Source organism: Microtus ochrogaster, chromosome 4 (genome assembly GCF_000317375.1).
Source record: "Microtus ochrogaster isolate Prairie Vole_2 chromosome 4, MicOch1.0, whole genome shotgun sequence".
NCBI classification, from domain to species: domain Eukaryota; kingdom Metazoa; phylum Chordata; class Mammalia; order Rodentia; family Cricetidae; genus Microtus; species Microtus ochrogaster.
This window is the reverse complement of record NC_022011.1, coordinates 27,635,820-27,648,532: the sequence shown is the minus strand read 5'-3', so window position 1 is coordinate 27,648,532 and position 12,713 is coordinate 27,635,820. Positions and strand designations below refer to the sequence as shown.

Below are 12,713 nucleotides of genomic sequence, written 5' to 3'. Positions count from 1 at the left end.
CCCTCCCTGGGCACAAGCTCTGGCTTTCATACATATTTACACACACACACACACACACACACACACACACACACACACACACCCCTCCCTCTTGACCCTCCAGTGGTTTCTTGACGGAAGCAGCAATGCAGCAATGGAGGTATTATGCTCCTCCTGCAATCCTGCTTCCAGGTGATAGCCAAGATGTCACCAGATGGATGCCCAGGAGGGGCTATGAGTCGTCTCCTCATAGGGATGCTTGCTTACTGCACTGCCCCCTTCCCATGGGTGCTACCTTGTCCCCCTCCTTGCTCTGCTTTTCTGGTTTTGTGGCTTGTCATCTGTGGGAGCTCCGCGTGTGACTGGGTCAGCTGCAACCTGTCCTCACTGCTCTCACGGGAGTTGTCCTTCCTGGCCGTCCCCAGGCTCCTCCATAGGTGACAGGCTGCCTGCCTCCTGTGCCCACAGATGGCCAGCTTTCACCAAGGTGCCATAGTGGTGCCCCTATGTTTACAGTGTTCCTCTGGAGGCCAGGGGGCCACAGGCAGGTGGGGCTGCCATCCCCAGAGATCTTCCGGTCAGGCTGATGGTCACAGGTCTGGAAGGGAAAAGAACAGTTGGTTGAGGGTTGTCTCATACACACCTACACACATATGAACACACACGTGTTCCCTTGGTTCCCTAGATCAGGTTTGATTTCCTGCTAAGTTTTGGGGTGTTCCATAACTTTAGCCCAGTTCATGCAATGGTGGGAACCGTCCCCAAGTCCAAGCGTCCAAGTGTTGCCAGGTTGGCAGGTGGGTCTGTCTGGAAAGAGCAGCCTCAGGCTCTGCAGCCTGTGCTATTGGCCATGCCGTCCTAGGGCAAGGCAGCACTACACTCTCCCAGAGGCTCCAGGGCAGGCTGCACTCACCCCCTCACTGTGCCCCTGCAGGCTCAGCTCCTCGCAGATGAACCCCACTTCCTCCAGAGCCTCTGCACTGACCTCAGGCAGTGCTGCAGGTCTCTGATCCTTGAGCCTTCAGCTGCTCCATCCGGGTCCCTAGGCACCCATAGGGCTTGTTTGGTGTGGTGTCTGGGACCTGCCCTCTGCTTACCAAGAGTCCACTCCACACCGCTCCTAAGGATGCATAAGCTCTTCATGGCTGCATTCTGGCATGCAACCTGCCGGTGTTTGTAGGTCTTTGTGTCTGGCTCAGAGGCAGTGACTCTTGCCTTGGCTGTCACTTCCAGGGGACAACAAATGCTTCCTGTTCTCCATCACGCCCAGCATGGCCACGTACACGTACACAGGCTACAATGACCACTTCATGTACCTCAATCACGGACAGCAGACCATGCCCAATGGACTGGTAAGCAGGTGGGGAAGGGGGTGTCCTGCCAGTCACAGGGGAGTGCTTTCTGTGTGTCTGTCCCTTCTGCTGAGAGCCCAACCCAGGGCACATCTTCCTTAGTGATAGCCATGCCTTTGTTGGGCTTTCCTCTGTTGTGTGTAAACAGCCTGGCCCTTTGGGTGGACCCCAAATGATTGGCCTGGGTCCCGAGAGGGTGTTGGGAGCAGACACATTACAAGGCCCTGCCATCCTGCCTCACCCTTGCGTGTGCTGAGCCTGCACACCAAGGCTGTGTGCCGAGTTTGGTGGAGGTGGGAGATGCCTGAGCTGAGGGCTCTGGACGCTGGGTCTGGTCGTTAGTAACTTACAAGACAGAAAACAGGCTCTGCTTGTGTGGTCATGTTCTTACATGTTGATAGCTGGAGGAAGGAAGAGAGAGGAGAGAGAGAGAAGAAGGGAAGGGAGGGGATGGGGGAGAGGAGAAGAGACTGGAGGCCAGGCCAGCAGTGGATATGTGGAGGTATAGTGAGACAAACACCCACAAGGATGCTTGGCATGGGTGAGAGCCACCCAACCTGTTGGCCTTTTTCGTTTCTCTTGATGAGTCTTCTGGGAAGGCCCAGCTCTGTGCTTGCTGAGCTGAAAGCCAAGGACATGGTCCCCTCTGCCAGCTAGAGAGGGTCAGGGGTTCACTTCCAGGCTGATCCCACAGCAAGTGGGAGGGACGTGGGCCAGGTCTCCAGGACACCAGAGTTTAGGCACTGTACCCCTCTGAGCGTGAGCCTGGCTGTCAGCCCCAGGAGCAGCCCCAACACCTGAAGGACCCACTTGCCTTCTAGACATAAGCTCAGATCTCTACATGTCCAAGATGGAAGCAGGTCATAGCTTGTCCCTCAGGCCCACTAGGGACAAGAAGGTTGGCGGAGGTGGCATCAGGACAAAGCTGCCGGGGAGTCGGGGTAACAGCTGGCTTGAACCTGGCATTACCTGTGTGGTGGGGAGAAAGGGTTTGAGTTGCCACTTCTAGCCTGCCACCTTTCCCAAGGGAGAGTCATGGGGCCAGGGCGCAGATGGGTTTCCCTGTGCTCACCTCACCCCTGAGTATTGCTTGGGACACCCAGGGAGTCTGCAGATTGCCTAGTCTACTGTCCCCTGTGTGTAGCCCTACCAGAGAGCTGTGGCGTGTGGTCCGCTGGTACCCATGACCATTTAGTAACTTTAGAACGTGTTTACAATCACAGCCCAAGGAAACAAAGCTGCCCCCTGCATTCCTCCTTCCTTCATGTCTCAGGCTGGCCAGGATCCTCCTGGTTCTCTGGAGTGATCGATCAAACATGGCTGCCTACAGTGTCTTCTGTCTCCATTTGCTCCACAGGGCATGGGTGGGCAGCACCATTATTTTGGGCTTTGGGTGGCTGCAGACTTTGGGAAAGGACACAGCAAAGCTAAGCCCACATGTACCACCTACAACAGCCCACAGCTGTCTGCCCAGGAGGACTTCCAATTTGATAAAATGGAGGTGTGGGGGCTCGGCGATGTCTTAGAGACGTGTCTGGTAAGTTCTGCGTGGCAGTGACCTCAGGTAGAACCGTGGCTGTTCTGCTTTTTCTTACTCTGCCTGCCTTTCCACTTGGGGAAGCTTATCTCTACCAGCGATGGGCCATGCCTGGATACATGCAGCAAAATAGAGCATGGGTTTGCCCTGGAAGCAGGGACCTACCTAAGGTGTACACCTGAGCCAGCTACATGGCCCTTTGCCTTCCCTACCTGTCTCCAAGAACACTTGGTTTCTGCATGGCCCTGGCAATTGCATCCCTGCCAGGGAGGTGTCAGGATACCCATGCTGCTTGCCTCTTCATGGCTCTATTCTGATGAGCTGACTGCTGGCGGGGAGTGTCACTGTATATCCCAGATTGGGGCGGCTGTTATCACTCCATATGCTTCTGTAGACGCTCACTACCCTTCTTCCCAAGGTCAAGAACAAGAAGAGCATCCTTGACTCGGATCCTGCAGCCCAGTCCCTGCTGGAGATCAGTGGACGGACTCGCCACAGTGAGGGACTGCGGGAAGTGCCTGAAGAAGATGACTGAGGCTCCTGAACCGTGGGCTTCCTGGAGCAAGGGCGGGGACTCCCCCAGGGATACAGTGCACAGGGCATCCAGATTCCTCACAGTCAGGGAGACAAAACCCTGCAGACCCTCTGCCCTGACTCTGGCTTAGCTTTAACACCAGCCACATGGCCACAGCCATGCCAAAAGAAACCCCTCTGAAGCCATATTGATGGGTGTTGCCTCCCAGGATCCCTATGCATAAGTTAGAACGTTGGCCTTATACTTTGTTCATTTCCTGTCAGTGGAATCCAAGACAAAGAGGCTTGAAACCTGCCGGAACTGGTGATGGGTAAGGGCGTGTATTCTTGCCTCAGGAGGCAGCTGCATGCGTGGCCTTTGCTCTGGGTCTCAGTGGACACCCTGATGACTCATCATGAATGGAAAGACAGAGGTGCTTAGATGAACATCTTGGTACTTTGTAAGAACACCCTCAGCACCACCATGGGACTTCTGAGTTTGTAGCGAAAGCTCTGAAGGTAATGTTTCTGGGGGCAGGACTCCTCAGAGCAGGTTTGGGATGGGGTTCCCATCTAGTTTTCTCAACACTTTTTTTTTTAAGTGAGTCAGATGAGCAAATGGGCGAACTTGACCTATCTGCACAGAGACCAAGTCATTACTCTGCTGCTAACTAAATTTGAGGGCATTTGGAGGGAGCCAGAGTCTGGGTGCTTGCTTAATGGATGCCCAAGATCCATCCCTTAAGTCAGTGGTGGGGGATGCCCAGCCTTGGCTTGGAGTGGCAGCTTCTAGGTGCCTTCTCTGGGGTCACAGCTCAAGGCTCCTCAGAAGGAGGGTGAGTGATGGGACAGAAAGACTCCAGCGATCCCGAAAGACTGACGAGGACTCAGGTAGTCAGGCTGCCCAGCACACTGTAAGTCATTGCCACCCAGTGTCACCCACTCAGAGGAGCCATGGGCCCTTCTCTGAGACCTCTACCTCTTCCCTTTGCTTTGTGCTGCAAACCTCAACTTTACAGATCTCCTGTACAGTTTGCCTCAATTAAAAGCCATAGTAAGTTCAGCATTTTTCCAGTTCTGCACTTTTTGCCCAGGAATCTCCTGGAATACTCCATGTAACCATCTTGAGCACAGAAGAAGGTCTGAGGCACGTACCTTCCAAACAGAAGTGCTATTTCTGTTGGGGGGGGGGAGGTGTGTGGTACAGACAAGGCCTGGGCCATTTTGGTTTTCTAGGTAAGAAGCCAGTTGCCAATAGTATGTGGGATAGAGAAAAAATACTGGAGTCTTCGGGCAACCCTGTTGTAACCTCACAGAATTAGGTCACTGTGCTATGGAGTGTTTTTTTTTTTTTTAAAGATTTATTTATTTATTATATACACAATATTCTGTCTGTGTGTATGCCTGCACACCAGAAGAGGGCACCAGATCTCATTACAGATGGTTGTGAGCCACCATGTGAATGCTGGGAATTGAACTCAGGACCTCTGGAAGAGCAGCCAGTGCTCTTAACCACTGAGTCATCTCTCCAGCCCTGGAGTGTTGTTTTTTTTTTTACATAAAAACATAGTCCTGTCTCTCGTTGGTCGCAGACTGTGGTGCCCATGGCTTGGTGTGACCCATTGGGAGGTCATGACACTCTGGCCCTTATGCTTTCTGATCTCTGTGCTGACAAGAGCTCAAACCACGGATGGGATCCTGCTTCTCAAAACAGCACCGTAAAGACAGGAGGGCCTGACAGTCCTCTCGGGTGACAGGTGACAGGCTCTGCTTTTCCACACACGCCTGTAACAAACCCCTCGGCACGAATGTGTGTGGGGTGTCAGCTGGGCTCCAAGGAACTTCTCAATGCTTCCGAATGAGGAGTGTGGTCTTTGGTGAAATTGGAGCAAACATTCAGCTGTGAGCGCCAGAGACCTCCTGGGAGCCTGATCCAAGCCCAGAAAGTGCTGGAAGGAAGAGGTAAGAAACACGGGCCAGCTGCAAGCATGGCTGTTGTTAGAATGTGTGCTTGAGTGAGGTGCTGGAAGGATGGAGACGGGAAAGGTCAGCTCTGAAAGGGATACCCTGTTCTCCCTTGGGTTCCTCCAGAGGCCACCCTCTGCACACTGGACACAGCTGTGTTTAGACATGGTATGTTTTCCAGTGTGTGTGTGGGTCACTCAGGGTTTCCCCATCTCCTTTTCCTGCTGTTTCGTCAGCTGTGTAGAGGCTCCACACTGTTTATCAGGCCAGCATCTTTACTGGAGGCTTCTTGTTGCCATAGCAACCATCACGCGTCTGGCATTGTGTCTCGAGGATGAACTGAGTGACTAGTTGGTTTAAAAGATGCCTTTGCTTCCTTTCATTCCTTTTGGTAGTGCTGTGGGATGCAACCCAGGACTTGGAGCATGCTAGGCAAGTGTGCACTGCTGTGCTGTATCCCCAGCCCTTGTTTGGATGCAGGGTCTCCTGTGTAGTCTAGGCTAGCCTTGTGCCTCTTGAATGCTGTGACTACAGTTGTGCCCCACCATTCCTGGCTGAGTTATGACAGAACTCTGGACCTCATTTTACTCCTGTAACCTACTGAGTGCCTACTCATCAGTGAGTCATGGTAGATAGCTTCATTCGTTTGTTCTTTCTTTCTTTCTTCCTTTTCTTTCTCTCTCTCTCTTTTTTTTGTTTCTTGAGACAGGGTTTCCCTGTTTAACAGCCCTAGATGTCCTGGAACCAGCTCTTATAGACCAGGCCAGCCTCAAACTCTCAGAGATCCGCCTGCCTCTGCCTCCTGAGTGCTGGGATTAAAGGCCTGCGCCACCACTGCCCGGCCTCTAATTAGTCTTATTAATTTTTTATTGGTTTTAAAATCAATTATTTGAGGCCGGGCGGTGGTGGCGCAGGCCTTTAATCCCAGCACTTGGGAGGCAGAGGCAGGCGGATCTCTGTGAGTTCGAGACCAGCCTGGTCTACAAGAGCTAGTTCCAGGACAGGCTCCAAAAAACCACAGAGAAACCCTGTCTCGAAACAAAAAGAAAAAAAAAAAAAGAAAAAAATCAATTATTTGAGTATGGAGGTCAGAGGACAATTTGAGGAGTTGCTCCTTGCCTCCCACTGTGACAATGAGGGTCTTTTATGTCTGCTGCCTTGCTGTACCCTCCAGGCCAGCTGGCTGTGAGATCCTGGGAGGTTGTCCTGTCCCTACTGCACATCCTGCTTTGGGTTGTTGGGGTCACAGATGCGCACTCCTGTAGCAGAGTTTTTAGGTGGGTTCCAGGCTTTCTCGGCTCCACTTTTCCCCTGAGCCATATCTCCTGAGCTCTGATACCCCTTGTGTTATGCCTTTCCTCTACTTAAGCTATTTGCTTTAAATTTTTTTTATTTCTATATTATATGTAAATCGGCATTTTGTCTGCATGTATGTCTGCACACCAGAAGAGGGCATCAGATATCATGGGACTATAATGATAGATGGCTGTGAGCTGCTACATAGGTGCTGGGACTTGACCTTAGGCCCTCTGGAAGACCAGCTCATGCTCTTAACCACTGAGCCATCTCTCTAGCCCCTTGAGCTATTTTCTAATGAACTGACATTCTGTGTGAATTGAGGCGTCTTCCTCATGTTTTAATATTGGAGTTTTAGGGGTGGGCGGTGGTGGTGCATGCCTCTAATCTTAGCACTCGGGAGGCAGAAGCAGGTGGATCTCAGTGAGTTCGAGACTAGCCTGGTTTACAGAGTGAGTTCCAGGACAGCCAAAGCTACACAGAGAAACCCTGTCTCAAAAATAAATAAAAAATACATACATACATACAGAATGAACGAATGAATGAAAGATGAGTTTTGCAGGAAAAGGTCCAGCAAGAGTTCTTTCCCCTCCTGTATCTTGGAATGGTCTCATGCAAAGGCCAAGAGACCGGCTCCCAGCCCCTACCCAGGGTCCCTCAGAGAAATGCTTCTTAAGAATGGGGATTGGAAGATTTCTATAAGAACTTCACACAGTGTCTGCGGGTCATTTTCTTTATTTTTTTATTTAGTTCTGATTCTCTTGTCCTAGATGTCTACAATTTCTTAGCTCTAGCATTCTTTATTCTTCTGCATATTTATTCTTACTCCCTGCATTTCACATTTTCTTCCAGTCTTTATTCTTCTGCTGTTAACACATTCCCAAGCATGTATGTGCATATCCATTCGTTAGCAACTCGTTATTATTAAAAAAAAAAACTACAAGGATACAGGTGGCATGCTTATCACCTAGTTTGCAGCCAACCACAGCTGCAACTGTGAGGTGGGACCAGCCATCTCTTAAAGGGACAGCAACAAAGGTTACAAAAGGAAGAGACTAAACCAATGAGAGATCAAAGGAAGAGGCAAAGACTATGTGTACTATTTTACATTTATGCGTGATTAATAATATCTGGACACGGTTAGTCAGCAGCCTTTCTTATCACTTGAATCTCAGGTCACAAAACCAGTCTACTGAATCTAAAATCTTGCATCAAAAACTGGTACAGAGTGTTAATTGTTATTTTGAATCAGAACAGGGATAGTGAAGGAAGTTTAGGTCAACATAGGTACTACTGATCTCTTGAAGGACTGTGATATAACAAGGCTAGACCCCTGTAATACCACCCTAGTTCATTGTAATTCCTCTTAGATCCTACAAGGCTAGACACCCGCAACTTCATAAGTAAAAGGTTCTGCTTGTGACCTGTTCAGAAGGACACATGTCTGGCCAACTTGCTCTGTCAGTAAGGCTGATGATAGAGAACAGGCTTCTAAGTCTCTCACCGTAATGTGGAGAACATAGTGTAGAGAGAAGTCATCTTCCTGACCATCCACAAGTATGTGTGCTCATAAGATTGAGATGTAATCATGAGATTACCTGTACACATTACATGAAAATGCATGACCCTGGGCAGATGTCATAGCTGTTTTAGCAAATGTGAGCAAGAGTTCCCAGAGTCGATGGTTCTGTGGGCTTTGCCCCGGCAGGATTCTCCTCCATCAGAGGACCATTTCTCTGGTGGGCTGACATCTGAACACTAGTTGCCACCTGCTGTAACTCTCACCGTCTCTGACAGCCTCATGTTTGCCCGCTTTTCTCTTCAGTGGTGACCACTTCTAAAAAGTCAGATGGCTGCGACTGAGCTCAGAGGTAGATTCAGGAGCCTGCTGTGTTCATTAAGCAGTGGCAGAGAAAATATTCACTCAACTCTGTAAACGCTCACCTCACACATGCTCAGCGCCTGCCCCTGACAGAAGACTCAACTATAGCGAGAGGCTGGCATGAAATGAGTGAATACAGGAGCTGATAGGAGGATACCGTGTGGCGTGTACAGGTACGGGTACACGTGCCTCTTTGTATGTGTGTAAGTACACATGTGCATGTGTGAGATATACCTGTGTGCACTTGCATGTATATGCACAGGTGTGAAATGTGTGTGATGTATGCCTGTGTGCAGGTGCTCGTGTGTGTGTGATATACCTGTGTGCAGGTGCATATGCGTATGTGACTTAGGTCTGTGTCAAGTACGTGTGTGTGTGATGTATGCCTGTATGAAGGTGCTATATGTCTGTGTGCAGGTGCACATGTGTATGTATGTAGTATATGCTTGTGTGGAGGTGCACATTGTGTGACATGAGCCTATGTGCAGGTGCACTTGTGCATGTGTGATATATGTCTGTTAGCATACTTGAACGCACATGTGTATGAGAGTTGTCCCTGATGCTTGCTGAATCCCTTTGTATCATGACCCTCTGCTCTGAGTGTCTCAGAATCACCTGTCCAGCTTCTTGAGACAGAAGAGGCTTCACCTCTTGAGAGGGGAGGGTTGTGGGACCGGAGAGCCCACGCCGCCAGAGAGAGATGCCGCACGGCAGGTCCCAGCTCCCTCTGACAGCCTCCATAATCCTTTTTGTTCCTCTGTAGGCTGTCTTGAACGTGCAGGCATTGCTCCTCCAAAGGTTTTATTGTACGTTTGCCTTGATTCCTTCATGGTTTTCAGTGTGGGACTGAGCCCAGGACCTCATCCATGCCAGGCAGACACTCTATGCCAAGCCCCGGCCCTTTTTCCTCAGAGGCAGAGGGGTCACGAGTCCCACTGAGTTGCCCAAGCTGGCCTTCAGCAGTAATCCTCTTGCCTCAGCCTCCCGAGTAGCTGGCACGTCAGACGTGTGCCCAGCTCTGTGACTCCAGCACCTCCACCACACCCTCCTCTCCCTCATGGAGCTCTGGTCTTTCTCCGTGAAGCAGGATTCCAGCATGTGCTTTGAGGTATCTGTTTTTGTTTTGTTTTTCCGGGGGAGGGAACTTCACGTGTGTCAGTGTTTATGAGGAGTCCCTGTTAGGAGTGGATGTGGAATTCTGAAAAAACATTAGGGTTTTATTTTGGCATCCATGGGATGAGAGCTTTGTAAACACTAGGCAACCGTGTACTTCATCACGGCGAACATAGGGAGTTTTGGCTTTTTCAATGACTAATGCCCTATCCCACTCAGTGGCACTGCCTTGGATTTGTTTTTAATCAGATTTTACATAAATTATACTTGTGGAGTTTTTTTTTTTTTTTGAATACTGGGGCTCGAACCCCAGATCATGAGGTATAGCTCTTTACAGAGCTGCCCTCATCTTAGATGAAGAAACAAGGCCTTGAAGGGGATGGCAGTGGGCAGGGTGGCCATATTTCTGGTCGCCGTGAAGCTCTTGTGCCATCACGTGAAGTTGCATTGCTCAAGCGCAGAGACAGGTTAAATAAAAAACACGATGGTTTAATAAATAGTGCCCGGTCTTAGTAAGCTCTGTCCTGTCCATCCCAGCAGGTCAGAAGGACATGTGGAGCCAGGGTCCTGGTGCTTTGTGGTCCTAAAATCCACCTCTGAAGGGTGGGGACAGATGCAGATCACCCGGGGCTGTTGACACAGTGGTTCCTCTACACGGCCTCTGGGAGCATCTGGGTGGCCCTGGCTCCAGAGCAGAACTTATCACACAGCTTCAGCAGCTCTGACAGAACGAAGACGGACGAGGCCAGGCCCGCTAACAGCAGCAGGTCTGTGGGGAGAGAGGTTCAGATGGCAGTGGCTGCCTGCCATGTCCTGCTGTGTCTCCCTCCATGTTCTCTGCCCTTCTACTCAACCCAACAGACTTGTGGGGGCGGGGGAGGGGGGCTGGCCAATTGACAAAGCCAGGGTCCTTCTGTGACACTGGATGCTCAAATAAGTCACCTTGGCTTGGCAAGCTGACATTCTTCCCTACCATGGAAAAGGCTGCTTAGAAACTTGCTTGGGAGAGGCGGTTTCCTTGTCTTCCTGAGATAGGGTCTCAGGTAGTTCAGGTTAGCCTCAAACTTCCTACACAGCTAAGGGCGATTTTGTGCTCCCGGTCCTTCTGGCTGGCTATACCTCTCCAGTGCCACTGTTGGGATTACAGGCATGCCTAGGTTATCTGGTGCTGGGGATGGACTCAGGGCTTTGTGTGTGCCAGGAAAACACTCTCCTGAGGGAGCCGCAGCCCCAGCCCAGTAGTCTTCTTTGTGTGTGGGTTTGCAGGAACATGCGGCAGAGGTCAGGGGTTGACACTGGGTGTCATTTTCTGCTCCCCACCTTTTTTTGAGACAGCTCTCTCCCTGAGCCTGGAGCCCCCACAATACTCCTCTCTGCCTCCCCAGCAATACTGGGGCATGCATTCTGAGGATCAGACTGGGGCCTCGTGCTGTCCTGTCTCCCTTTTCTTTGCTTGTTCCCCGGGGCACTCGCGGGGACCCTGCAGGGACACCGATTTTAGATCACACAGAGGTGCCTATCCTGGCTCTATCCAGGTCTCAAGTGCTCCTTCTGTGTATCTTCATACCCAGGTGACCATTTTGGGTCTGTAGTGAGCTGTGCTGGAGCAATGGCCTGCTCTGTCCTGGATCTGGGAGCTGACCCTCTGTCCTTCACCCCTGGGTGGAGGCGACAGGAGGAAAGGTAGGGGACCTGCAACTGCTGTGTTTGGGCTAGTTCCTCTGCGGGGCCTGTCCCTGCAAGAACAGGGACTATTTGCTTCCTGTCCCCACTTCTTTTTGGCTGTGGGAGCATCCTGGGCTCCAGAGCAGGGCATGTACACGGTGGCCTTTGGGCATCTCAGATGTCCCTTTCAGCAAGAACTGCCTGATGGCCAGCTCAGACGTGTGTGTCCTGAGGTGCAGGATGCTGCCACCCAGTCTTAGCCCCAGGCCCCACTTTCAGCAGAGGGGCCTCTTTCTGGGCTTCATTTGTGTTCCCTGTAGAGTCTGCACGTCACCTTCCTTTCCTATGTGACCTAGAGCAGATGCTGCAGACCAAACTGTCTTTCCAGAGCCTTGAAAGCTCCCACTCTGGGGTAACCACTTGTTCCTGATCCCATCACTCACCGAGAGCTCTCAGGTTTTCTGTCTGGAAGACCTTCTGCAGGGGTGGGGCATAGATCACAGCGAGCTGCCCGAGAAGGGACCCAAGGACCGAGAACAGGAACATGTGGTTCCGGAAAAAGCCAATCTCAAATATCAGCTTGGTCTGTGGGGAGGAGAGGCATGAGTGGGTTTATGAGTGAGGAGAGGCATGAGTGGGTTTATGAGTGAGTTTATCACCTGTGCCCCTGGGACACAGTACATTCTGTGTCCCCCCAACTTGGCGCCTAGACAGAATGGCAAGTGCTGAGGGGACATGAAATCTGATCCCAGCACCCCTCTCCCCAAAACTTTGCCAAGAGTATGAGAGGCAGTGTAACAGTGCCCCCATACATAGCCAACCCCCCCATCATTGTGGGGCTACGGGGGTGGGGCGTGGGACTTGGGGCGGGGTCAGCCCTGCTCACCTGAGAGCGGCAGCTTAGGGCATTGAAGAGATCAAAAAACACGAAGCAGGTGAAGGCCATGGTGGTGGTGCGCGGGGTGCTGGTCCCGTTCTCTGGGATCTGGAATCACACATAGGTGTGCTCAGGGCAGAGAGGGAAAGCTCCCTTACCTTGGAGCTGAGGGGTACAGTCGTGTGCCAGGGGTGGCCTGTGGATGCTGCCTGAGGTTTGCTCGTCAGCCCAGTCCCAAAGTTGGACCTAGAAGCTGATTCTGTGCAGTGTGTCTGCGCTGTCCCCAGGGGACTCCCACCCCTGTCTTCTCTCAGGAGTGTCAGCTGCCAGCACAGCCAGAAGGTAGCAGAGAAGGGAAAGACATCCCCTAGGGTAATAGTGCTCAAGATGTGGGTTGAAACCCCTCTGGGGTAAATGACCCTTTCACAGGGTCACCTAAGACCATTGGAAAACACATTTATAAGCCGGGCGATGGTGGCGCACGCCTTTAATCCCAGCACTCGGGAGGCAGAGGCAGGTGGATCTCTGTGAGTT

General features: G+C 51.5%; 2 protein-coding genes and 2 long non-coding RNA genes across 7 annotated transcripts in view; 3 read left to right on the top strand and 1 right to left on the bottom strand.

Annotated features, from left to right (window-relative positions):
- The window catches only part of Meak7 (MTOR associated protein, eak-7 homolog), a 16,007-nt gene extending 11,295 nt beyond the window's left edge, over positions 1-4,712 (top strand). For all 3 annotated transcript variants that reach the window (XM_026778877.1, XM_026778878.1, XM_005345756.2), the window contains exons 6-8: positions 1,213-1,331; positions 2,689-2,868; positions 3,287-4,712. In XM_026778877.1, the coding sequence (XP_026634678.1) occupies positions 1,213-1,331; positions 2,689-2,868; positions 3,287-3,403 (416 nt within the window). In that variant the 3' untranslated portion in view covers positions 3,404-4,712. The remainder of the gene's footprint in view (positions 1-1,212; positions 1,332-2,688; positions 2,869-3,286) is intronic.
- Positions 4,713-4,941: 229 nt separating this feature from the next.
- LOC113455957 lies at positions 4,942-10,247 on the top strand. 2 transcript variants are annotated; one of them, XR_003376857.1, is made up of 4 exons: positions 4,942-5,343; positions 8,468-8,697; positions 9,288-9,632; positions 10,178-10,247. It is a non-coding gene; the product is annotated as an uncharacterized LOC113455957 (long non-coding RNA). The 2 variants fall into 2 exon arrangements; XR_003376856.1 differs by having other exon boundaries at positions 10,175-10,221.
- Positions 10,248-10,268: 21 nt separating this feature from the next.
- Positions 10,269-12,713, bottom strand: part of Atp2c2 (ATPase secretory pathway Ca2+ transporting 2) — a 59,155-nt gene continuing 56,710 nt past the window's right edge. The window contains exons 25-27 of the mRNA XM_005345755.2: positions 12,189-12,287; positions 11,746-11,887; positions 10,269-10,406 (exon numbers count right to left, since the gene is read on the bottom strand). Coding sequence (XP_005345812.1) covers positions 10,288-10,406; positions 11,746-11,887; positions 12,189-12,287 — 360 coding nt within the window. The 3' untranslated portion in view covers positions 10,269-10,287. The remainder of the gene's footprint in view (positions 10,407-11,745; positions 11,888-12,188; positions 12,288-12,713) is intronic.
- LOC113455958 overlaps positions 10,329-12,713 on the top strand; it is a 6,030-nt gene continuing 3,645 nt past the window's right edge. The window contains exons 1-2 of the long non-coding RNA XR_003376858.1: positions 10,329-10,404; positions 11,209-11,320. This is a non-coding gene — a long non-coding RNA (uncharacterized LOC113455958). The remainder of the gene's footprint in view (positions 10,405-11,208; positions 11,321-12,713) is intronic.